The sequence below is a fragment of the Triticum dicoccoides genome, chromosome 7A (genome assembly GCF_002162155.2).
Source record: "Triticum dicoccoides isolate Atlit2015 ecotype Zavitan chromosome 7A, WEW_v2.0, whole genome shotgun sequence".
Classification (NCBI taxonomy): domain Eukaryota; kingdom Viridiplantae; phylum Streptophyta; class Magnoliopsida; order Poales; family Poaceae; genus Triticum; species Triticum dicoccoides.
The window spans coordinates 487,067,101-487,090,691 of record NC_041392.1 but is presented as its reverse complement, the minus strand read 5'-3'; the positions used below and the strand labels follow the sequence as shown (position 1 = coordinate 487,090,691).

The following is a 23,591-nucleotide window of genomic DNA, read 5'->3' as shown; positions in this document are numbered from 1 at the left end:
CAAGTGGGAGCTCGATCGATGAAGATCTTGTTCATTGTGTTGTTTTGTTTCCTGTTGATCAGTAGTGGAACCCAGTTGGGACGATGGAGGATCTAGCATTTGGGGTTGTCTTCTTTTATTTTGGTTCCGTAGTCAGACCTTGATTGTATGTTGGTTGATGTATGATTTACTTATGTATTGTGTGAAGTGGCGATTGTAAGCCAGCTCTTTATCCCTTTCTTATTCAGTACATGGGATTGTGTGAAGATTACCCCTCTTGCGACAAACCTACCATGCGGCTATGCCTCTAAGTCGTGCCCTGACACGTGGGAGATATAGCCGCATTGTGGGTGTTAAAAGTTGGTAATCAGAGCCTTCCCCGACTTAGGAGCTCCCTGCTTGATTGAATCGCCGACGTTGTTGAGTCTAGAACAAAATATTTTGAGTCTTAGGATTGTATATATCGGAGAGTAGAATTCTTTTTACCGTCAGTCCTTTCGTCGCTCTGGTGAGGCCTCCTGACGTAGAAGTTTTGACTCTTCTCTCCTGAAATTTCACAAAAAAAATTAGGATCACACGGGTATCTTGGAATCATTCCGATAGTCTTGTGAGGTGAACATTGTTCTTGGTGCCTCCTGACATTTAGGGGTTGTGGCAGTGTCCCGGGGAGTTGAGCTCTGAGGTGTTGTCGTCACAATATTATCATTGCAGTTCTGGAATACCTGAGTTTGCCGACATCAAAAATCTCTTTTATGCATTTGTTGGTGAGATAACCTAGACGCCACCCAGTACTGGGGCGGGAGTTTGGGAGTATTGCCATAACTTGTATAACAGATGCTTTTCGAAGGTTGAGGTACATGATTTCCGAAGGTTTCTTGGTTATGTGTTGAAGGATGGATACAGCTGGATGTAGATATTGTTAGTTTGGGTGAGATATTATGCTTCCCCTGTATCCCCAACACCTGATTGCATAACCAGAAAGTTTCGGGAGTTTAGAGGTGGGAATTCAAGTATCACGTAGGAATTCTTTCCAACAGACACATGATACGGTATTGGGATCTATCATATGTTTGTTTCTGGCTGATTCTGCAAGCCAATCCTTTGTTTTGTTTTGGTTTGTGGTATTCGAGTTGCTTCAATGTCAAGTGTTGATTCCATACCTTTACTAAGTGGTGTTCTCATATTTCTATGTGAATACTAATCCTTCATGATAATCAAGATTGTCATGTCAATCCTTTTTCAACCGGCGTGTTTCTCCTCAAGTGGATCCGACCATTTTCCCCATTCGCAAGATAACTACTCAGTTTTTTTTCAACGGTGTTTGTTTCATCCGTCCCCAAGTTGCCTTTGTTTTCCCGCCCTCCCAACACTTTTTCTTCAAGGACTCAGATATCTTAATCAAGTATTCATTTTATTGATGGGAAGTCTTCTTCATTCTTTTCCTTCAAAGTTCTTACCTGGTGATTCTCATGAAGATGCTAAAGAAGCTTCAAGTTCATCATTCTCCATTCTTTTTCTTCTCCGGTGGATCCAATTCAAGCTTTCAGTGTTGATCATATTCCTTTCCTCGTTTTAAAGGCTTTCTCATTCTGGTGCATCTCTTAATCATCCATCCTCTTGCTATTCATGTTTATCTGGAGTGTTGAAGATATCCCAGAAGATTCAAGTTTGTATTCATAATCCGTTCAAGCTATTTCGAGGTTGTTATCTCATTCAAGCCATTTAATTCAACCGGTGCAATCTCCCTTTCAAGTAATCATTCAACTGTGTTTCTCTTGAGTGAGCCCTAATCCACAGGTCTTTTCCCAGGATCTTACCTGACTCTTCTACTTTTTCCGGAGCTATCCTCAAATTCTTTCAAAGTTTGACATAAGAATGAACTGCCATCAGTCAAATGTCTTTCTCCAAGATCTTTCAAATTATTTTCATCGTCGGTTCTATCTTTCTAATATTCATCCCAGAGTATCTCAACAATTCATGTTGGTGTTTCTCATCGTCATTCTCAACATTTGAAGACCGAAGAAGAGTTTTTCCTCCAAATCTTATATGTTCTCTCAGAGATGTGTAGTTCAAGCTTGATGCCACCCTCTCATAATTGTTTTCGATTGTGAGAATTCTTTTCACCCATCAGGAGCAATTCAAGCGTATTTTCAACTTGATTCTCCGAAAGCCATCATTTCAGGTTTATTCATTCTCAACCTTCAACTATCATTCTCCAAATTTTATCGGTGAATCATTCAAATATTCTCTAATCAAGCATCTTTGTTCTTTTGCTAATTCTTCCCGGTGTTTCACTATCTTTTCTTTGATTGTTTTTAATTCTTACGGTGGTTCATTCAAGAGTTCCCTTGGTTATCATATCAATTCATTCATTCTTTCCAATCCTACTGGTGGTTCGTTGAAGTCTTTTCTCAAGTTTGCGCTATATCTCTCTTCAATTATTTTCAAGAAGAAAAAGTCGTATGCAATCCATGGCTTCCCATCGATTTAATTGGTGGAGGATAAGCATAACTTAATTCTTCATCTACTTTTTTCAAGTGATTACTTCCTTCCCTCGGAGGTTGTTCATGATGAATAATTTCTTGGTTCTAAGTTGTTCGTCTTTCCTTTTTCCGGAGTCCCAAGTTTTCTGCTTTATTTCATCGTGAAGCTCCATATAAATCATTGCAAGGCTTCATCTTGTTCTTTTCAACTTTCCCTTTAGTTTGATCATTCTTTTTATTACCAGAGTTCTTCATGGAGGCTCTACATGATGTTTCCTCAAGTATTTAATTCCTTCTCAAAGTGTTCATCGAGATTTTTTTTCCAGAGGAGCTCAAGTTTCATCATCTTGCATTTCAAAGTTCAATCCCTTCTCCCTTATCTTTTGAGATGGTGTTATGTCATTATTGATAATTTCCCTTCGTGTTTCATGATTCACAAGTTATCAAGAGTGAGATATTTTAAGGCCATTAATCTCTTCGTTGGAGTTATCTTTTGTCAGATTTCACCTAAAACCTTCCCTAAGGAATGTTGCTATTATGGTGCTTATCAATAACCCAAGTTCTTCATTTATGCTCCCGGTGAAATAAGTTTCTCGCCTCCTTGTTCATATCAATTCAATATGTTGTTTCCGTTAGTGGCAGAATTTCACCTCAAATTTTGAGAAGTTTTTCCATAAGCCCACTACAAGTTTATTCGTTTCGTTGTTGGTTTTCTAACTATTCTGTTATAACTTTCTTGGAAGGGTGATCTCCAAGCTCATTTGTGGCAGATGTGGGCTTTTTCTTCTCCATTCTTATATTTCAATGATCTATCTTCTATTTTTCTTCCGGAGGCATTGTGATATTGCTCTCTTCGACCGATCATCTTGTTTTGTAAAGATGATGTCCAATTCCTTCCATTTACAGTCAGCGTGCTGCCCAACTTATATCATTCTTATTCCTTCTCTATCTTGTTTTAATCGCAGTGTTGTGGCTATCATTCCTCTTCTAACCGAAGTCTCATCCAAGTGCTTTCATTTTGCCAAGTTCATATTATTGCCTTTCGTTTCCAACCGAGGTGTTGTCATAATTGATCTTTATCGTCCCTTGTACATCTCGTTTCAACCAGAGCGCTTGCATGTACTTCTTGTACATTGCAACCTTTTTCTTATGTCTTTCAACCTACAAGGTTCTAGTAATGTTCCTTGTACCTCTTTTCTAACGAAGTGTTTTCAACTTTGTTCATCTTCGTGGCATTCTTCCTTTAAATTTGTTCAACCTCACAAGGTTCTTTGGTTTCACTCATTTGTCAAAGAAGCAATTAGTTTTACCTCTTCTCTTCCTCTTCCGCTTATCTCCGGTGCCATCCTTAGATCTCGGGACGAGATCCTCTTGTAGTGGTGGAGTGTTGTGACGCCCCGAGACTGACGCGCCAGGTTTCTTCCAGTTATTCACTGTTGTTGCCATGTCATTCGCTTGCGTGTTGCATCTTGTCATGTCATCATGTGCATTTCATCATCATGTTTTCAGAATTTGCATCCGTCCGGGTTCCCCTGTTGTTTCCGTTGTCCGTTCTGAGCCCAGACACACTTGCACGCGCCCCCGGCATGTTCGAAATAGTATTTTATAAGTGGCCGGAAAATGTTCTTGGAATGGGATGGAAGTTGGCGTGCGGTGTTGTCATGTTGTCAGTAGGCCGCCTGCCAAGTTTCATCACATTCGGAGCTTGTTTGATAACCCAACAATTAAACATATAGCGGCATTATAGCCGGTCATACGTCGGACGTTTTCGGTCTCCAGAAACAGTTGCCGGGCTGCACTCCTTCCCTCTCATCTCAGCCCAACCTCCTCTCCACAGCCCACCAAACCCCAACTCCGACTTGAGCCATCGGATCGCGATCGAAGGGTCCGAAACCCCCCCTAAATCCCCTAACCCTAGCTCTTTTGCTATATATGGACACCCCCTTGTCCATTTCGGGCAACCTAGCCTCCCCCTACCCTCAGCCGTCACCTCCCACCTCGTTTTCAGCGCTGACCGCCCCTGCTCCGCCACTTAGCGCCGTCCCTGAGGGTAGCAGCCGCCAGCGCCGCCGCTCCTGGCCATCCATGATGCGCCACGTCGCCCCAGCTTCTCCCCCACCGCCGCGGCCCGCGAAACCCACGGGAGGCCTGCCCTGGGTCAGATCTGGGACCGACCCCGCTGACCGCGCCCGCTCCCGCTCGAGCCTCGTGCCTCTCGACCCTGATCCGCACCGACCCCGCCGCCTCGCGCCTTGCCTCCTTCACCGTCGGCGAGCGACGCCGCCTCCTCGTCTGACGAGTCGCCGGACCACCAGGTCCCCATTGTCGCCGCCTGCCTTCCCTTCCCCATCATCTCGCTCTCACCCGAACCCTCACTCCCCTCCGCAGATCTCCGCCGCCTCTTGGGGTCACCGTTGCGGCTGCCTGAGCTCGCTGAGGCCATGGACGCCGTCGGTTCCAGCCTCCGTTTACTGCGCCATCGATGGATCTGAGGTGTCGCACCCCGGATCTGCCCATTTTCCACGCCTCCTTGCTGTTTCGGTCGCATGGAAGCTTTGCGCCGCCTCGTCCCAATGTCGCCAGCGGCCAAGTACAGCGCCGCCTCATCCTCTGCTTCGGGCTGGGAGCCGCTCACCGGTGTTCGTTGACCGCTTCAACCTACCACATGGGCCCCGTGTCGCCAGCCAGCTCCAAGGCCCATTTCCCTGTAGCCCAATGTGAGCAACTCCCCTCAGCCCAGTACAACTCAGATTCGGCCCAACTATGTTTTTTCTTGTCACTTGCGATTTTTTTCATTTTTCCAGAGAGTGCAGTTTTACAGAAAAGTCCCTCATGTTCATGCATATCCTAACTCACAAACCGTGCATCGGTTTAAAATGTTCTATATATGAAAAATGCTTAGAATCATGTGTAGATTAATAATATGCCACTTTCATGCAAGTTAAAAATGTTTAAACTTGTTGGTTGCTTTGTTTTGCTATATTGCCATGCTAAAATGCTTTAATTCATAACTAAATAACCATAGCTCCAAACTTAACAAACTTTATATGTAAATGGGGTAGAACAATGCATAGGTTAACATGGTGACTTTACTTTGCATGTTTAACAACTCTAAAATATGGTTTATGGTAGAACAGTACCAAATCTAAAATATGCACATGAGGATTTAACGGAATTGTTGTTGATTATTTCTGGCCTCATTTAAACTTGACTAGATAGTTAGTTTAATTATGCTTCACCTCTTGCCGTGTTAATCAACATTTAATATTGTTGGTACATAAACGAGATCGAACTAAATAACTTGAATGTGGTGTTCCGTCAATATGCAACTCGTTGCATATTGAGCTCCACTTAATTTGTAGTATTGTTTGTGCACTTTGCCATGCCATGTTTCATTAAACCGAACATGCATCATACTTGTTTGCGCATCGTGCCATGTTTATGTGATGGTTGTTTACTATGTTGCTTGCTTCTTTCCGGGTTGCTGCTCGCGTTAGCTTCGGTTTCGTTCCAGACTTGTGAGGATTCGTTCGACTTCGTCCGTTTGTCTTCTTCATGGACTCGTTCTTCTTCCTTGCGGGATCTCAGGCAAGATGACCATACCCTCGAAATCACTTCTATCTTTGCTTGCTAGTTGTTCGTTCTATCTCTATGTCACACTACCTACCACTTGTTGTATCTTGCCTCCCATTTTTCCATGTCAAGCCTCTAACCCACCTTCCTAGCAAACCGTTGTTTGGATAAGTTGCCGCTTTTCCTCAGCCCCTCTTATAGCGTTGCCAGTTGCAGGTGAAGTTGAAGTTTGTTCCATGTTGGAACATGGATATGTTGGGATATCACAATATTTCTTATTTAATTAATGCATCTATATACTTGGTAAAGGGTGGAAGTCTCGGCCTTATGCCTGGTGTTTTGTTCCACTCTTGCCGCCCTAGTTTCCGTCATACCGGTGTTATGTTCCTTGATTTTGCCTCCCTTACGCGGTTGGGTGTTATGGGAACCCCTTGACAGTTTGCTTTGAATAAAAGTCCTCCAGCAAGGCCCAACCTTGGTTTTACATTTGCCTAAAAACCTATTACCCTTCCCTTGGGTCGGCCAACCCAAGGGTCATCTTTATTTTAACCCCCGCCCCCCTTGGGCCAGTGCTTTCCTAAGTGTTGGTCCGAACCGAGTAGACTGCGGGGCCACCTCGGGGAAACTTGAGGTTTGGTTTTACTCGTAGGATGTCTCATCCGGCGTTGCCCTGAGAACGAGATATGTGCAGCTCCTATCTTGATTGTCGGCACATCGGGCGGCTTTGCTGGTCTTGTTTTACCATTGTCGAAATGTCTTGTAACCGGGATTCCGAGACTGATCGGGTCTTTTCGGGAGAAGGAATATCCTTCGTTGACCATGAGAGCTTGTGATGGGCTAAGTTGGGACACGCCTACAGGGTTTGAACTTTCGAAAGCCGTGCCCACGGTTATGTGGCAGATGGGAATTTGTTAATGTCCGGTTGTAGAGAACTTGACACTTAACTTAATTAAAATACATCAACCGCGTGTGTAGCCGTGATGGTCTCTTTTCGGTGGAGTCCGAGAAATGAACATGGTCTTGTGTTATGCTTGAACGTAAGTAGCTTTCAGGATCACTTCTAGTTCACGACCGTTGCGTTGCTTCTTTTCTCGCTCTTATTTGCGTATGTTAGCCACCATATATGCTTTGTGCTTGCTGCAGCTCCACCTCATTACCCTATCCTACCCATAAGCTTAAATAGTCTTGATCTCGCGGGTGTGAGATTGCTGAGTCCTCGTGACTCACAGATACTTCCAAACAGTTGCAGGTGCCGATGACACCAATACAGGTGACACAAATGAGCTCAAGTGGGAGCTCGGTCGATGAAGATCTTGTTCGTTGTGTTGTTTCGTTTCCTGTTGATCAGTAGTGGAGCCCAGTTGGGATGATTGGGGATCTAGCATTTGGGGTTGTCTTCTTTTATTTTGGTTCCATAGTCGGACCTTGATTGTATGTTGGTTGATGTATGATTTACTTATGTATTGTGTGAAGTGGCAATTGTAAGCCAGCTCTTTATCCCTTTCTTATTCAGTACATGGGATTGTGTGAAGATTACCCCTCTTGCGACAAACCTACCATGCGGCTATGCCTCTAAGTCGTGCCCCGACACGTGGGAGATATAGCCGCATTGTGGGTGTTACATATATGGTGGCTAACATACGCAAATAAAAGCGAGAAGAGAAGCGACGCACGGTCGAGAAGCTTGAAGTGATCAAGAAGTGATCCTGAAAGCTACTTACGTTCAAGCATAACACAAGACCGTGTTATCTTCCCGGACTCTGCCGAAAAGAGACCATCACGGCTACACACGCGGTTGATTCATTTTAATTAAGTTAAGTGTCAAGTTCTCTACAACCGGACATTAACAGATTCCCATCTGCCACGTAACCGTGGGCACGGCTCTCGAAAGTTTATACCCTACAGGGGTGTCCTAACTTAGCCCATCACAAGCTCTCACGGTCAACAAAGGATATTCCTTCTCCCGAGAAGACCCGATCTGTCTCGGAATCCCAGTTACAAGACATTTCGACAATGGTAAAACAAGACCAGCAAAGCCGCCCGATGTGTCGACAACCCCGATAGGAGCTGCACATATCTTGTTCTCAGGTTAACACCGGATAGGTCAAGCTACGAGTAAAACCAGCCCTCAAGTTGGCCCGAGGTGGCCCCGCAGGTTGCCCGGTTCGGGCCAACACTTAGAGAAGCACTGGCCCGAGGGGGTTAAAATAAAGATGACCCTCGGGAGCGTGACTCCCAAGGGAAAAGTATAGGTGGTGGTGAGGCAAATGGTAAAACCAAGGTTGGGCCTTGCTAGAGGAGTTTTATTCAAAGCGAATTGTCAAGGGGTTCCCATAACACCCAACCGCGTAAGGAACGCAAAATGAAGGAACACAGTATGACGGAAACTAGGGTGGCAAGAGTGTAACAAAACACCAGGCATAAGGCCGAGTCTTCCACCCTTTACCAAGTATATAGATGCATTAATTAATATAAGAGATATTGTGATATCCCAACATATCCATGTTCCAACATGGAACAAACTTCAGCTTCACCTGCAACTAGCAACGCTATAAGAGGGGCTGAGAAAAAGGGTAACATAGCCAAACAACGGTTTGCTAGGAAGGTGGGTTAGAGGCTTGACATGGCAATATGGGAGGCATAATATAACAAGTGGTAGGTACCGCGACATAGCGATAGAACGAACAACTAGCAAGCAAAGATAGAAGTGATTTTGAGGGTATGGTCATCTTGCCTGAAATCCTGCAAGGAAGAAGAACGAGTCCATGAAGGAGACAAACGGACGTAGTCGAACGCATCCTCACAACTTCGGAATGAGACCAAAGCTAATCGAGAGAATAAACCTGGAAAGAAGCAAACAGCATGGTAAACAACCATCACATAAACACGGCATGATGCACAACCAAGTATGATGCATGTCCGGTTTAATGAGGCATGTCATGGCAAAGTGCAACAATCAATACTACAAATTAAGTGGAGCTCAATATGCAACGAGTTGCATATTGACGAAACATCACATTCGATTATTTAGTTCACTCCCAGTTATGTACCCAACAATATTAAATGTTGATTAACATGGCAATAGGTGAAGCATATGAAAACTACCTATCTAGACAAGTTTAAATGAGGCCGGAACAACAGACAACAAGTCCGAAGAATCCCCATATGCAAATTATGGATTTGGTACTGTTCTGCCCTAAACATAATTTTAGAGTTGTTAAACATACAAGATGAAAGCACCATGTTAAACTAGGCATTTTTCTACCCCATTTACATATAAAGTTTATTAAATTTGGAGTTACGGTTATTTAGTTATGAATTAAATCATTTTAGCATGGCATTGGAGCAAATTAAAGCAAACATCATTTAAACATTTCAAACATGCATGAAAGTTGGAAATTATTAATCTACATAAAATTCTAAGCATTTTACATATAAAGTTTGTTTAAATCCGATGCATGGTTGCGAGGTTATTATATGCATGAACTAGAGGAACTAAACTGTAAAACAGTTATTCCCTGGATAATAGACAAAATCACAGCACGGAAAAAAACAACACGGGCCGAAATAGCTAGGCTATCCCAACAGGAGGGGGAAAAGGAGGGGCGCAGGGCAACCCACCATGGGTCAAGGCCCGCTGGATCTGGCAAAGAGGAGCTGGCAGGCTGCGAAGGGGCGTGCTGGGCCTGGAGGCGCGGATCTGGCCCAAGGGAAGGTGAAGCAGGTCAACAGAGCAGAAGATCGGGAAGGCCGCGCTCCGCCTCGGAGCAAGAAGATGGTGGCGGCCTAACACGGCTCCGGCGAGGTCCAGGGCGTGGGACGGCTAGGGAGGCGGATCCGCAGTGGTGGAGACCGGATCCGGGCATGGGGTGCCCGTTCCCGGCATTGGTGGGGAGCACAGAGAGAGAAACGGAGGGAGAAGAAAGGAGAGGGGCGCGGGGCACTGGCCTGGTCGAGGGTGCTCGTCGGCGGCGAGGCTCCGGTGGCCGGCGAGTGCAGGACGGCGGCGATGAAGATCGGGCGATGTCCGATCCAGGCAAGGGAGGTTGGAGGGGCTCGGGATGAGCGGGGTCCGGCGGCGGGCCACTTCGGGCCGGGCAGGCTGCGGCCGGGCCTGGCGGGCCGCGGTGCGGTTGAGGGCTCGGGGAGGCAACGCGGCGGCTTGGCACTGGCCACGGGCGCCGCTGTGTGGTGGCGCAGCCAATGGCTATGCGCCAAGTGGAGGGGACGAGGTGGAGGGCACCGAAAAACAAGGAGGATGGCGGCGGCGGCTGGTTTGGATGGCACGGGAAACGATGGAGGTGAGGAATGACAGATTTGGAAGGGGGGTTCTATTTATAGGAGGGGAGGCTAGGGTTTGTGGTGGTAGGAGGGGTTTCGGGGCCCTCCGATAACAATCGGACGGCTCCGGATGTGAGGAGGATTAGGTTGGGCCTGGCGGTGAGTGGTAGTGGGTTGTGTAGACAGTCTAGGGAGGAAAGAGAGGGAAAGCCCGGCAACAGTTTTCGGAGACCGAAAACATCCGACGTTAGACCGGCTATAATGCCGCTATAGTTAACCGTTGGGGCGTCAAACGGACTACGAATGCGATGAAACTTGGCAGGCGGCCTACTGACAACATAATAACACCGCATGCCAACTTTCAACCCATTCTGAGAACATTTTCTGGCCACTTATAATATAATATTTCAGACATGCCGCGTGCGAGTGTGACTGGGCTCAGAACGCACAACGGAAAGAACTGGGAAACCCGGATAGATGCAAGTTTTGAAAACATGCAGAAGCAATGCGGATGATGACATGGCAAGATGCAACACGCAAGCGAAAGACAAGGCAACAACAGCGAATAACTGGAATACACCTGGCGCAACGGTCTCAGGGCGTCACAACAACCCACCCGGCTTCCAGAGAACAAATCAAGGCCATGTTTGTTTGCACTTTTGCTTCTGCTTTTGCAGCTTTTCTACTTTGGCAAAAAAACCACAAAAGCTCCTGAATAGTGGGTTTTTTGCTTCGGCTTTTGGCTTATGAATCAATATTGTTATATGATGGTATAAGCCAAAAGCCGAAGCAAAAAAGCACTTGTTTAGGAGCTTTTTGGCTTTTTGGCCAAAGTGGAAAAGCTGCAAGAGTACAAGCAAAAGCCCAAACAAATAGGGCCTAAGATCATGATGGTCACAACACAAATATATGGTTATAAGCATAAGTCCTCTTACCCATGCCTATTTTTATTATAAGTGTTTCCAGTGTCAGCTTGATTTACAATCTGGTCAAAAGCTAGAATTCAATTCTCTAGAAAAAGCTTGTTTGAGACCCTAACTTAAAGGGCACCGTCTTCTCGTGGGTTCTATAACTCAGCGTAACCTCTGGGGCAAAAAGAAAGAATCATTTCTACTCCATTTCCAGACCACTAAAGGAAGTAATCAGATGTCAACCGAACCCAAATGACTAATTACAATGTTGAATTGTAGCATTTCAGACATTTTCCCACCAGGTTTACTTTTGTCATCAGGATTCCTAATAAGATTGAAATCACCAACCAACAACCATTCAACATCATCTCAGATCTCAACCTCATCTAACTAGTTCAAGAATTCAAGTTTCTTATCCTCTGACATGGAGCATAAATATTAGTAAGGGTCCAACAACTTCCACAGTTAATAGATTGGAGACACACAAAGACATCAAAATGATGTTGAAAATTAGTTCTCCTTTAAAGTGAGCGGAGGTCCATACGACCAAAATACCTCCAGGTCTACTAATGGATGGAGTGAAAGCAAAGGAATCAAACATGGGGGGACATAATTTCCTGATAAAATTGATGTCAATGGACTCTTTCTTTGTTTCCTGAAAGCAGAAAATGGAACAACCAATTTCAAAAATATTGTTCTGGGTGTTTAAGCACTTATTAGGTGAATTCAAACCTCTTATGTTCTAGTTTAAAACTTCCCACGATTGCTTGACAATTGATAAAACCAAGTTAGGAAAGATCATCCACAATAGGCTACAAGCACCTGGCCAATTCCCACAGGGAAGGCCCAAGTGGCAACTTAAAGGAATTTATAACTCCCTAGAGAGGACCAGGTGAAGACAATGAAAGTCCAAAACCTAGTGCCTATATATATGAGCCTGGAAAGGACCATGTTAAAGGCAACCTTAATAAAGTACCGGTAAGATAACAGGTCCACATAAAAGATACCATAATGAACATCGTAACATAGTTGGTAGATCAAAATAAAACACCTGGGCACACACACACACCCGACTAGGCCGAACAAACCAACCCGACAAGAAGCGCATGACGAGCCTCGCGCACGGGCTTCCCGGTCTCACCCGAGTGAAGCAGCCTGACACGCGGCGAAGGATGCTGCCAGACGGACCATGCCTTTCCCTTCACGCACGGGGCAACATTTTGGCGTGACGAAGCCCACCATAGAGAGGTGGCCCCAGTTGCGCCCATGGCCCACATGTCATGGACCCCTGAGCAAAACTAGCCAAGTGTGGGGCAACCGCGAAGATCAGACAGTGTGGAGCACGCCAGCCGGGTGCACGTGGGCATCTTGGTCTCGCCCGAGCAACTCAGTCCGACAGGGGGCGAGGTGAGAGTCAGACCCACTCAACCATCATGTGTTGGGCAACATGCGAAACAATGTACGTGGGCCCACAGAAAAACCCACACATAGAGGTGGCCCGGTCACACATGCGACCCACCCATCATGGGCCCCCGAGGCAATTCGTCTGGGTGCGAGGCGCCCGCGCAGATTGGATGGGTCACAAAGCCGTAGGGAGCCAGTCGTGTGAGGCTAGCGTGCAACCGACAACGCGGAGCGGGCATTCTCAACCGCAGAGGCTTGCAGAAGGCAGGTAATCCAGCATATAGTAATGAAGCTGTCACCTGCCTCTCTAGTCAGAAATCAAATGGAAGCCAAGGTTCCTCGTGTTGATCTAAAAATAGATGGAATGAAACACCTAGGGGTCTGGGGATTACATCAACTCATATCATGAAAGAAATTATTTGTATCCTCCAAAAAAAAGGGAACACTCCCGTGCAGCTCCTCTAGCTACACCGGGACGACGAACTCCGGCTGCTGCCGGTTCACTCCTCTCCTTCCTCCTCCCTCGCCGCCGCCAAAGGGTGTGGCCAGGTGAAGCCTGGTTGGCGGAGGCGGCGAGTGCCGGCGTCTTCGACTAGGAAGTGGCGCAAGCCAGACGTCATGGCGTGTTGGTTCTCCGGCGCGCGGTGGAAGGTGCGGTGATGGGCCGCAGGCGGTGGCGATGGATCCAGGGATGGCATGCCCGAATCCTCTCCCCACCGGCGAAGGCTCCTCTTGTTAGGTCGGGTTGGATGGGTTCGGGCCATGTGCCCGGATTTGTTTCACCTGACACGTCTGTTCCTTTTCTGTTGGTGGACATCTCTGATGAGCGCTTCTGCCTCCTGCTCTCCTGGTTCAAGGAACTATCACGGAGGAGAAATTCTTTGCCCGAATCTGCCGGCACAAATTGTGTGACGACGTCTACGGACACCGCTAACCTCCTTGTAGGGCATCGTCATGGTGATGGTCCCATCGAGCTCTGAGGGAAACCTCAAGTTTGGCTTGCCGGACTAGACAGTGACAGCATGTGGCTTCGTCTACCTCTTTGGAGACACTATTTTGGAGCTCATATCTGCCGGAGAGATCGCGAAGGCGTAGCGGCTTTGGATCACCGCATAGACTCGCCGAGAAGGGTCATTTGCTCCAAGGGAAACTTGGATCTGATTCTCCCGGGTCGGATGATGGTAGCGTCTGGCGTCACACCCCCTCTCGGGGGGCATCCTTCTTGTTGCAAGTGTTGGCTGGAGGGGTCCAGAGGTGGAGCGGCGTCGTACGTACCGTGTCGACACCAGTGGGTCTCGTCAGAATGGTACAATGGAGTCTCGGGGCGAATGCGTCTTGATGGACAAGTGCAGGGCGGTGGTGTTGTTTGGCACTGTGGCGGTGTCGACAGTTGACCGGCCTGGCGAGGATGATGCGGATCTTTTCTTAAAGATGGGTCAGCGGTACAATGGTGGTGTTGGAAGCGTGTGTAGGCGGTGTACGCTTTGGCTCTGCTGCACCGGGTGTTTACTCTTGATACACCGTGCGGGCGGATCGACGGTGACCCCGGCTCTAAATAGTGAGGCGTAAGGGCACGAGGCCGGGGCTTGCTCCCTTTTTCAAAAAAAAAAAAAAAAATCTGTATGCTCCAAATATGCATCTCTATGTGAAAACACAACACATATTAACTGTTTTATTTAAAGTTTGTACAGGAGCACCAACACGTATACGTAGGATCGATCTATAAGCAGGTGCATAGCATAGCGTTGTGATAATCACAAATAAGCTCGATCGATGGATGATCACATGGCGGTGTATCTGGTGGAGTCGGCGTTGACGGTGGCGATCACGACGGCGATGCCGAGGAGGAGCACGATGACGGCGGTGAAGTTGACGAGCAGCGCCTCGGCGCCGTACTTGCCGACGAGGCGCGCGGGCGGGGACTGCAGGAAGGTGAGCTTCTCGAGGAAGCCGAGCTGCGCGTTGCCCACGGCGAGCGCGAAGACGAGGAGCCCCAGCACGGCGTGCCACGGCACCGCGGACCGCCTGGTCTCCGGCGCGGCGCCAGGGAAGAAGAAGGCGAGGAAGCCGGCGAGCCACTGGAGCGCGTAGAGCGTGATGGTGGCGATGCCGACCCAGGCGTGCAGCGAGTAGAGGTTGGGGATGGCGGCCTCGGCGTGGAACTTGAAGACCGCGTAGACGCCGACGAAGCCGACGGCGAGCCCCGCGGCGTGCAGCGCCAGGTGCGCCTTCTTCCTGGCGTCCCGGCTGACGGAGGCCGGGAAGGTGCGGTAGGCGAGGATGGCCTCCCCGGCGATGACGACGAGGCCGATGAGCATGAGCGGCGGGTGGACGTTGAAGATGCGCTGCTTGTCGCTGGAGCGGAAGGCAAGGCCGCCGCGGAATCCGATGCACCAGAACAGCACCAGCGCCGTGGCCGCCACCGCCAGCACGTGCACCACCAGCGTCCGCAGGCCGGCCGCCCTGCTGGCCGGCGGTGTTGTCCCCGCCTTCATGGTTCTTGCCTAGCTAGGTGCTGATCTCGTTGCTCGGAGGACTGACAGTTCGTTGCTCCGTAACAGAATGGCACTGAAACGGCGGGCAGAGGTGCATGTAGATGTAGTAGAGCAAGGTTGGATCCATGGCCAACTAGCGGTTACATTTATATGGACGTGGTTGCTCTCGCCGCCGCAGCCACGCACGGGCACGAGGCCATTCCACACGGATCCGATCGATCTTTTCTAGCTGGACTGCTTTGTTTTCTCTTGATTTTTCGGCATGTGTCACGGTCATTCGCCCGGGTAAGGCAGTCGGGCAATTACTGATGGAACGACTGATTTAGCCTAATCACAGTCGCGTCAAGTCGTCTTGCCAACATCATATTGATGGTGTTCGAGAGAAAAAGATCATCATAATCATGCATGGTACACTGCACTGAGCGTGTGCTATACGCTCACCACCATATTCCTGCATGGTACACTGCACCGAGCGTGTGCTACACGCTCTAATTAAGCTCGGGCATGAATGTATTCTTTTTGTTATTTTTGTGTTTTTGTACAGCCATGCCATGATGAATACTAGATCGGCTGTTTCCTCAGGACAAAAAAGCTCAGTCAAGCTAGATAGAAGGTTCCGTAGGTTGATCCGGCGAAGTAGACAGTTGTCTGTATGTGACCGGCAGGTTGATTCATCGATCGAGTCAGAGATATCTCCATCTCCAGACGATTGCACTTGATCAAGATCGATGTGGAAGCTAGATGCATCCACGCCTGTATACCTCCATCCTTCGAGCGGACCGTGACCATTTCCGAATTTCCTCGACTCGCCCTGGCGGGCAGGCAATCCACGATAGCAATGGGAAGCAGGCCGGCCATGGGTGCGTTGGCTGTTTGCCCTGGCCATTGTACGTCGTCCATGCGCCAAGTTGATTTTCTTCTTCTTTTGCCACTAGTCAATAATGGGATTTCGATCAATATATACAGGCACATTATATAATTCCTACATGAAAATTCATTTGCGAAAGACCTCCATTCAAACATGAGAAAAGCTTCTCAAGGCCTCATACTCCTCACCGCCCAAGCATGGGAAAAACATTAGGTGCTATCGTTGCGGGGAGAAGGGTCATCTTGCGGAGATCTACAGAAAAGAGCCGGTTAGTGCTGCTGGTGATGAAGCTATGTACCTAGGGTAGGGGCATGGACCTGTCCAAACTGACCTACCCAAGGACATCTCCAGAAGAAATCATATTTCAATCGACTTGGAGGTGTTCCACTCGACAGACTCAAAGATACTCGACCAAGAAGCAACCACTCGACCAAGACCAAGCCACACGACAGTCGGGAGACCTAAAGGCACTCCGCATGCTAACGGTCGGTTATTAAGTAGCTTTTATGGTCATCATAGCACTTTATTACTAACCAGTAACGTCCTGCCTTAATGTATATTAAACCCTTTGTAACATGGGCTGGCTGGGGTCCTGGCGCACTCTATATAAGCCACCCCCCTCCTCTGATACAAGGGTTCGCACCCCTGTAACTCATACACGCATAATCCAGTCGACCGCCTCCGGGCTCCGAGGCGTAGGGCTATTACTTCCTTCGAGAAGGGCCTGAACTCGTAAACCTTGCGTGCTTACAACTTCTCTATAGCTAAGATCTTGCCTCTCCATACTTACCCCCCTACATCACTGTCAGACTTAGAACCACGACAGTTGGCGCCCACCATGGGGCAGGTGTTTTAGCGTTTTGTTGGAGGAGTTGCGATCCTTTCCCACCCAAATCATCATGGTTTTTGGCGGAGCTTTGGTGGAGGGCCGCGAGATCCGTCTCGGCGCGCTCACGTTCATCGCCGACGACTCCGCTTGGCTTCAGGAGGCTCCGCTCGACGTGGACACACTCCCTGTCCGCGGGGCAATGCACTTTAGCGCGTGCGTCCGCGGCGTTCTCCTGCGGCAACCATCGACCCCCTACCGGTCGGCTCCTGTGTTGTCCTCTCTCCCTGTTTCCTGCCGGCGCAAGCGCTCCGGTCGGTCGAGACTTCAGCGGTGGGTGAGACACGCGGTGGCACGCCAGTCGGCCACCCCTCAAGTTGAGGCGATCGAGCCCGACGAATCCCTCTACGGCCTGTTCGACCTGTTGACTGGCTCCGCAGAGACCGCATCCGAGTGCGACAACAGTGATCCGGCGGCGGAGGTTCTGATGATCGATGGACCGCCCAGTCCTCCCGGTTTTCCCCGCACCGACGAAGGCGCGGGTGGAGGCGACCCATCGCGTCCCCATGAGGAGTATCTTCCCGAGCCTCTCACGTCGCTGCAGAGGGAAGAACTTCGCCGCCGGAACATGGATGCACTGCACACTCCTATCGTTGGAGATACCACCGAGGCTCATGCCTTGGAAGACGCCCGCCTGGCAAACTTGGCCGAGCGCACTCGACTGGAGAACCTCCAGCGAGCACTCGACGAGCGTGCGCGACAACGGGTTCCCGAATCCAGTTGACGTCAGCTCTTCCCGCCCCCGCAGGTATATCGAACTCCGATTCAGAATTTAGCAGCTGCGGCCCGTATAGCGGAGTCGATTCAGCCTTCCCAGTTGGAGGCTGGCAGAGGCTTGCTGCAGGTCAGAGCGTTACTCCGGGCAGCAGGAGACCAGAATTCTGCTGTTTCTCAGTCACGGAATAGGATTCACAGCAGATCCGTTGCCGCGGACATAGTCCAGTCGGCTCACAGCCCGAGATCGCCCCCGAGGCGTGAGGGACGTGGAGACCGGTGTGACCAGTATGGGAACCATGAGCAGTATGATCACCGAGTCGATCGTGATGGTCGACATCGAGTGCCCACGCCTCCCCCGAGGAGCGGGTCGTATGTGCCTCGCCAGCAGGATGACAGGCGCCCTCATAGTGGTGGGCGAAGGATTCCAGTCGACCCCAGAGGGCCAGGCTTTGATGTGAGATCCATTCTCGTCCAAGGTTTGGTCGACAGGAACGGGGCTCACCGAGAAGGTCACGACAGAGATGCACCTACCAGCAGCAGAGTACATGTTTCGGGGCCAGAGTGCTTTAGTAGAGCCATCAGGGCCGCTGTGATTCCTCCCAACTTCAGGTTGGCGACTGGAGTCAGTAAGTTCACTGGCGAGTCCAAGCCCGATACTTGGCTTGAGGACTACCGAGTGGCCGTCCAGATTGGCGGCGGCAATGATGAAGTGGCCATGAAGCACCTGCCTCTCATGTTGGAGGGCTCGGCCAGAGCGTGGCTGAACCAGTTAGCGCCTAGCAGCATTTACACTTGGGAAGATCTCTCCCGAGTGTTCGTCACCACATTTGAAGGCACATGCAAGCGACCAGCAGGGCTGAGGAACTGCGGTCTTGCGTGCAGAAGCCGAATGAAACTTTGAGGGATTACATCCAGAGGTGGATCACGTTACATCATTCGGTGGAGAATGTGCCTGACCACCAAGCAGTTTGTGCCTTCAAGGAAGGAGTCAAGTACAGAGAACTGAATTTGAAATTTGGTCGAACCGGAGATATGTCCCTGAATCGTATGATGGAGATTGCCACCAAGTACGCTAATGGTGAAGATGAGGATCGACTCAGGAGTGGCAAGCTCAAGTCAGTCGCCCAAGAAACCGGAGGAAATTCCAATCGGAAACAGAAGCGGAAAGCCGAGCCAGCGGCTCCCGGGGAAGCCTTGGCTTTAACCCAAGGAAAGTTTAAAGGGAAACCTAAAGGACCTTGGAACCCCAAAAAGGTTAAAGACCAGGACGGAAATGATGTGTTGGACTTACCATGTCTCGTCCACACAAAGAAAGATGAAGACGGTAATTTCATTTACCCGAAACATACCACTCGACAGTGTCGACTCTTGATCCAGCAGTTCCAGGGCAAGCAGCCCAAAGGTAAGGAAAAGGAGTCGGACAAGGTTGAGGACAAAGAAGACAGTGACGACGGATACCCTCAGGTCAATTCCACTCTGATGATTTTTGCCGATGTTGAAAGCAAAAGTCGACTGAAAGTTATTAACCGAGAGGTGAATATGGTCGCTCCGGCGACACCTAATTACCTGAAATGGTCTCAGAAGGCCATAACATTCGACCAGTCCGACCACCCAACGCACATCGCCACCCCTAGGAGGCAAGCTTTGGTGATCGACCCAGTTGTTGAAGGCACTCGACTGACCAAAGTCCTGATGGATGGTGACAGTGGTTTGAACATATTGTATGCTGAGATGTTGAAAGGGATGGGCATTCCGATGTCCAGACTCGGTGCCAGCAACATGAGTTTCCATGGAGTCATTCCTGGGAAGAAGGCTGAATCACTCGACCAGATTGCTCTTGATGTGGTTTTCGGTGATTCCAAAAATTACCGCAAAGAAAAGTTGACATTCGAAGTTGTAGACTTCCAGAGTGCCTACCACGCTATTTTGGGGAGGCCGGCTTATGCACGCTTCATGGCCTGACCATGTTAAGTGTACCTCAAATTGAAGATGCCTGGCCCCAAAGGTGTGATCGCTATTACGAGCAATCGGAAGAAAGCGGAAGAATGCTTTCAGAAAGGTTCGAAGATCGCTGATGCTCAGATGACAGTGGTGGAGTTGCAGGAATACGAGAAGACTTCAGACCCGAGTGATTTGTTGCGAGCCAAGAAGCCCGCTACAGAGTCAGCTTTTCAGTCGACTGGCGATACAAAGACAGCTCACATCCACCCGACCGACCCCAGCGCTGCTCCAACTCATATCTCGATAACACTCGACTCCAAATAGGAAGAAGCGCTCATCCAGTTCCTCTGTGAGAACTGGGATATTTTCGCATGGAAGCCCTCTGACATGCTGGGTGTTCCCAGGGAGCTGGCTGAGCACCACCTAAGAGTCGACTCAAAAGTAAAACCTGTCAAGGAACATCTCTGACGGTCCGCCGTCCAGAAGAGAAAGGCCATTGGCGAAGATGTGGCTCGGCTCTTAGCGGAGGAGTTCATCGAAGAAATCTACCACTCCGAGTGGCTCGCCAATGTTGTCATGGTCCCCAAGAAGGACAAGTCACTTGGCATGTGCATTGACTTTAAACATATCAATTGGGCCTGCCCGAAAGATCATTTTCCTCTCCCCCGCATCGACCAGATAGTCGACTCGACTGCGGGATGTGAGCGACTGTCTTTTTTAGACGCCTATTCCGGGTACCATCAGATCCGTCTGTATGGGCCTGACGAGATCAAAACAGCTTTCATCACTCCATTCGGGTGCTTCTGTTATGTTACCATGCCATTCGGCCTCAAGAATGCCGGAGCCACATTCATGAGGATGATTCAGGAGTGTTTGCTCACCCAAATCAGTCGGAATGTGGAGGCGTACATGGATGATATTGTGGTCAAGTCACGGAAGGGTTCCGACCTGCTGACTGACCTTGCTGAAACCTTTGCCAACCTCAGAAGGTTTGATATCAAGCTTAATTCATCAAAATGCACATTCGGGGTTCCTGGTGGAAAGTTACTCGGTTTTCTCATTTCCGAACATGGAATCGACGCCAATCCAGAAAAAGTCGGTACTATACTCCGAATGAAAAGTCATGTGTGAGTGCACGATGTTCAGAAGCTTACTGGTTGCTTGGCCGCCCTAAGTCGATTCATATCTCGTCTCGGTGAAAAAGCATTGCCTCTTTACCGATTGATGAAGAAGTCTGACAAGTTCAAGTGGACTCCTGAAGCTGAGCAGCGTTCGCAGAGCTCAAAGCTCTGCTCTCCGCCCAGCCGGTGCTTGCTGCCCCAATCAGCAAGGAGCCTTTGCTGCTTTACATTGCAGCCACAGGACAAGTCGTCAGTAAGGTACTTACGGTCGAGCGGGAAGAAGAAGGGAAAACATTCAAAGTTCAGCACCCAGTGTATTATATTTCTGAAGTCTTGACCCCATCGAAGCAAAGATATCCTCATTATCAGAAGCTCGTATATGGGATTTATATGACCACAAAGAAAGTTGCCCACTACTTCTCTGATCATTCCATTACAGTCGTCAGCGACGCTCCGTTGTCAGAGATCTTGCATAATAGGGACGCAACTAGTCGAGTGGCAAAATGGGCGATTGAACTCCTTCCTCTAGATATCAAGTTTGAGGCAAAGAAAGCTAGCAAGTCCCAGGCAATCACGGATTTCGTCGCCGAGTGGATTGAACAGCAACTGCCGACTCAGGTTCACTCGGAGCATTGGACCATGTTTTTCGACGGTTCCAAGATGCTAAATGGTTCCGGCGCCGGAGTGGTGTTGGTCTCCCCCAGAGGAGATAAACTCAGATATGTTCTTCAAATCCACTTTGATTCCTCTAACAACGAGGCAGAATACGAAGCACTTTTATATGGATTGCGCATGGCCATTTCACTCGGCGTCCGTCGCCTCATGGTCTATGGCGACTCAGATTTGGTGGTTAATCAGGTGATGAAGGAATGGGACGTCAGAAGTCCAGCCATGACTGGTTATTGCAATGCAATGAGAAAGCTGGAGAAGAAATTTGAGGGGTTAGAGCTTCATCACATACCCCGACTGAAAAATCAAGCAGCTGATGATCTAGCAAAAATAGGTTCCAAAAGAGAGGCCATTCCCAGCAATGTGTTTTTGGAACACATCCACACACCATCAGTTCAGGAGGATCCTTTCACTGAAGAGGCCCCGTAGCCAAAAAGTGCCACGGATCCGACTGAAGTTGAAATTCCAGCTGTGGTCGACCTGATCATGGAAGTCTTGGTCATCACTCCCGTCTGGACAGTACCGTACATCGCATACATCCTAAGGAAAGAACTCCCAGAGGACGAAGAAGAGGCTCGACAGATCGTCCGTCGATCCAAGGCCTTTACAGTCATAAAAGGACAGTTATATAGAGAAAGCGTGACTGGGGTCAGCCAGAAGTGTATTACACCAGAAGAAGGTCAGATGATCCTTGATGATATCCACTCGGGGACCTGTGGTCATCATGCGTCCTCTCGAACCATTGTGGCTAAAGCATACCGAGCGGGATTCTACTGGCCAAGAGCCAATGAAATGGCAAAAGAGATAGTCGACAAATGTGAAGGATGTCAGTATTACTCCAATATGTCGCACAAGCCTGCGTCAGCCCTGAAAACCATTCCACTCGTCTGGCCCTTCGCTGTTTGGGGGCTAGACATGGTTGGACCACTGAGAACGGGCAGGAGCAGCTTCACTCATGTGCTAGTAGCAGTCGACAAGTTCACCAAATGGATTGAAGCCAAACCTATCAAGAATCTTTACGCTTGCACTGCTATCAGTTTTGTTAGAGGGTTGATATTGAGATATGGAGTTCCGCACAGCATCATCACTGACAATGGGTCAAATTTCGATTCTGACAAATTCAGGGCCTTTTGTGCCTCTCAGGTTACTCGGGTCGACTATGCTTCGGTCGCTCACCCCCAGTCGAATGGGCAAGCAGAAAGGGCAAACGACCTAATTCTCAAAGGACTAAAACCCCGATTGATGCGCGATCTCAAGCATGCAGCAGGTGCATGGGTCGATGAGCTTCCATCAGTCCTTTGGGGATTGAGGACAACCCCAAACCGATTGACCGGAAGAACCCCATTCTTTCTGGTCTACGGAGCCGAGGCAGTCTTGCCGAGTGACCTGCTTCACAACGCTCCCGAGTCGAGCTCTACTCTGAAGATGAAGCAGAACAAGCCCGGCAGGACGCGGTCGACCTCCTGGAAGAAGAAAGAGAAATGGCCATGATCCGATCGACCATCTATCAGCAAGACTTGCGTCAATTCCATGCCAGAAACGTGAAGAGTCGAGCCTTCCAAGAAGGAGACTTAGTCCTCCGAGTGGATCAGCAGAAACCACACAAACTCGCTCCTACTTGGGAAGGCCCCTTCATAGTCACCAGAGTCCTCCACAATGTAGCATACCACCTCTACAATGTCGATCACCAGATTGATGAGCCGCAAGCCTAGAATGCGGAGCTCCTCCGCCCCTTTTATACTTGAATTCTCACTCGGATGAGATGTAATAAGAAAAACTCCTGTAGTTTATTTATCAAAGACAAGAGCGTTATAATTTTCCCAGTGATTATTATTGTTTTTGTTTGCGTGAGAAATCCCCCAGTGGGTGGCTTAGCGGCGAATCCGCTTCGCCTAAGTTTGTAAAAACAATTTCCTACTGAGTGGCGAGCCAGCCTCCCACTCGGAGGCTTAGCTGCGAATCCGTTTCGCCTAAGTATTTAAAAAATCCAACCGAGTGGAGAGCAACCCTCCCACTCGGAGGCTTAGCTGCAGTCCAGTACTCGCCTAAGTTCTCTCACTTGGAGACTTAGCTGCAGTCCGGCACTCGCCTAAGTTTGAAAAATCCTACCGAGTGGAGAGCAATCCTCCCACTCGGGGGCTTAGCTGCAGTCCAGTACTCGCCTAAGTTCTCTCACTTGGAGACTTAGCTGCAGTCCGACACTCGCCTAAGTTTGAAAAAATCCTACCAAGTGGAGAGCAGTCCTCCCACTCGGGGTCTTAGC

At 49.0% G+C, this 23,591-nt stretch overlaps 1 protein-coding gene across 1 annotated transcript; it reads right to left on the bottom strand.

Annotated features, from left to right (window-relative positions):
- Positions 1 to 14,271: 14,271 nt before the first annotated feature.
- On the bottom strand, positions 14,272 to 15,260 carry LOC119331290 (probable ascorbate-specific transmembrane electron transporter 2). The gene has a single exon (XM_037604462.1). It carries the CDS (start codon positions 15,124 to 15,126, stop codon positions 14,413 to 14,415), a length of 714 nt encoding a protein of 237 aa, XP_037460359.1. The 5' UTR covers positions 15,127 to 15,260; the 3' UTR covers positions 14,272 to 14,412.
- Between the last annotated feature and the right edge of the window lie 8,331 nt (positions 15,261 to 23,591).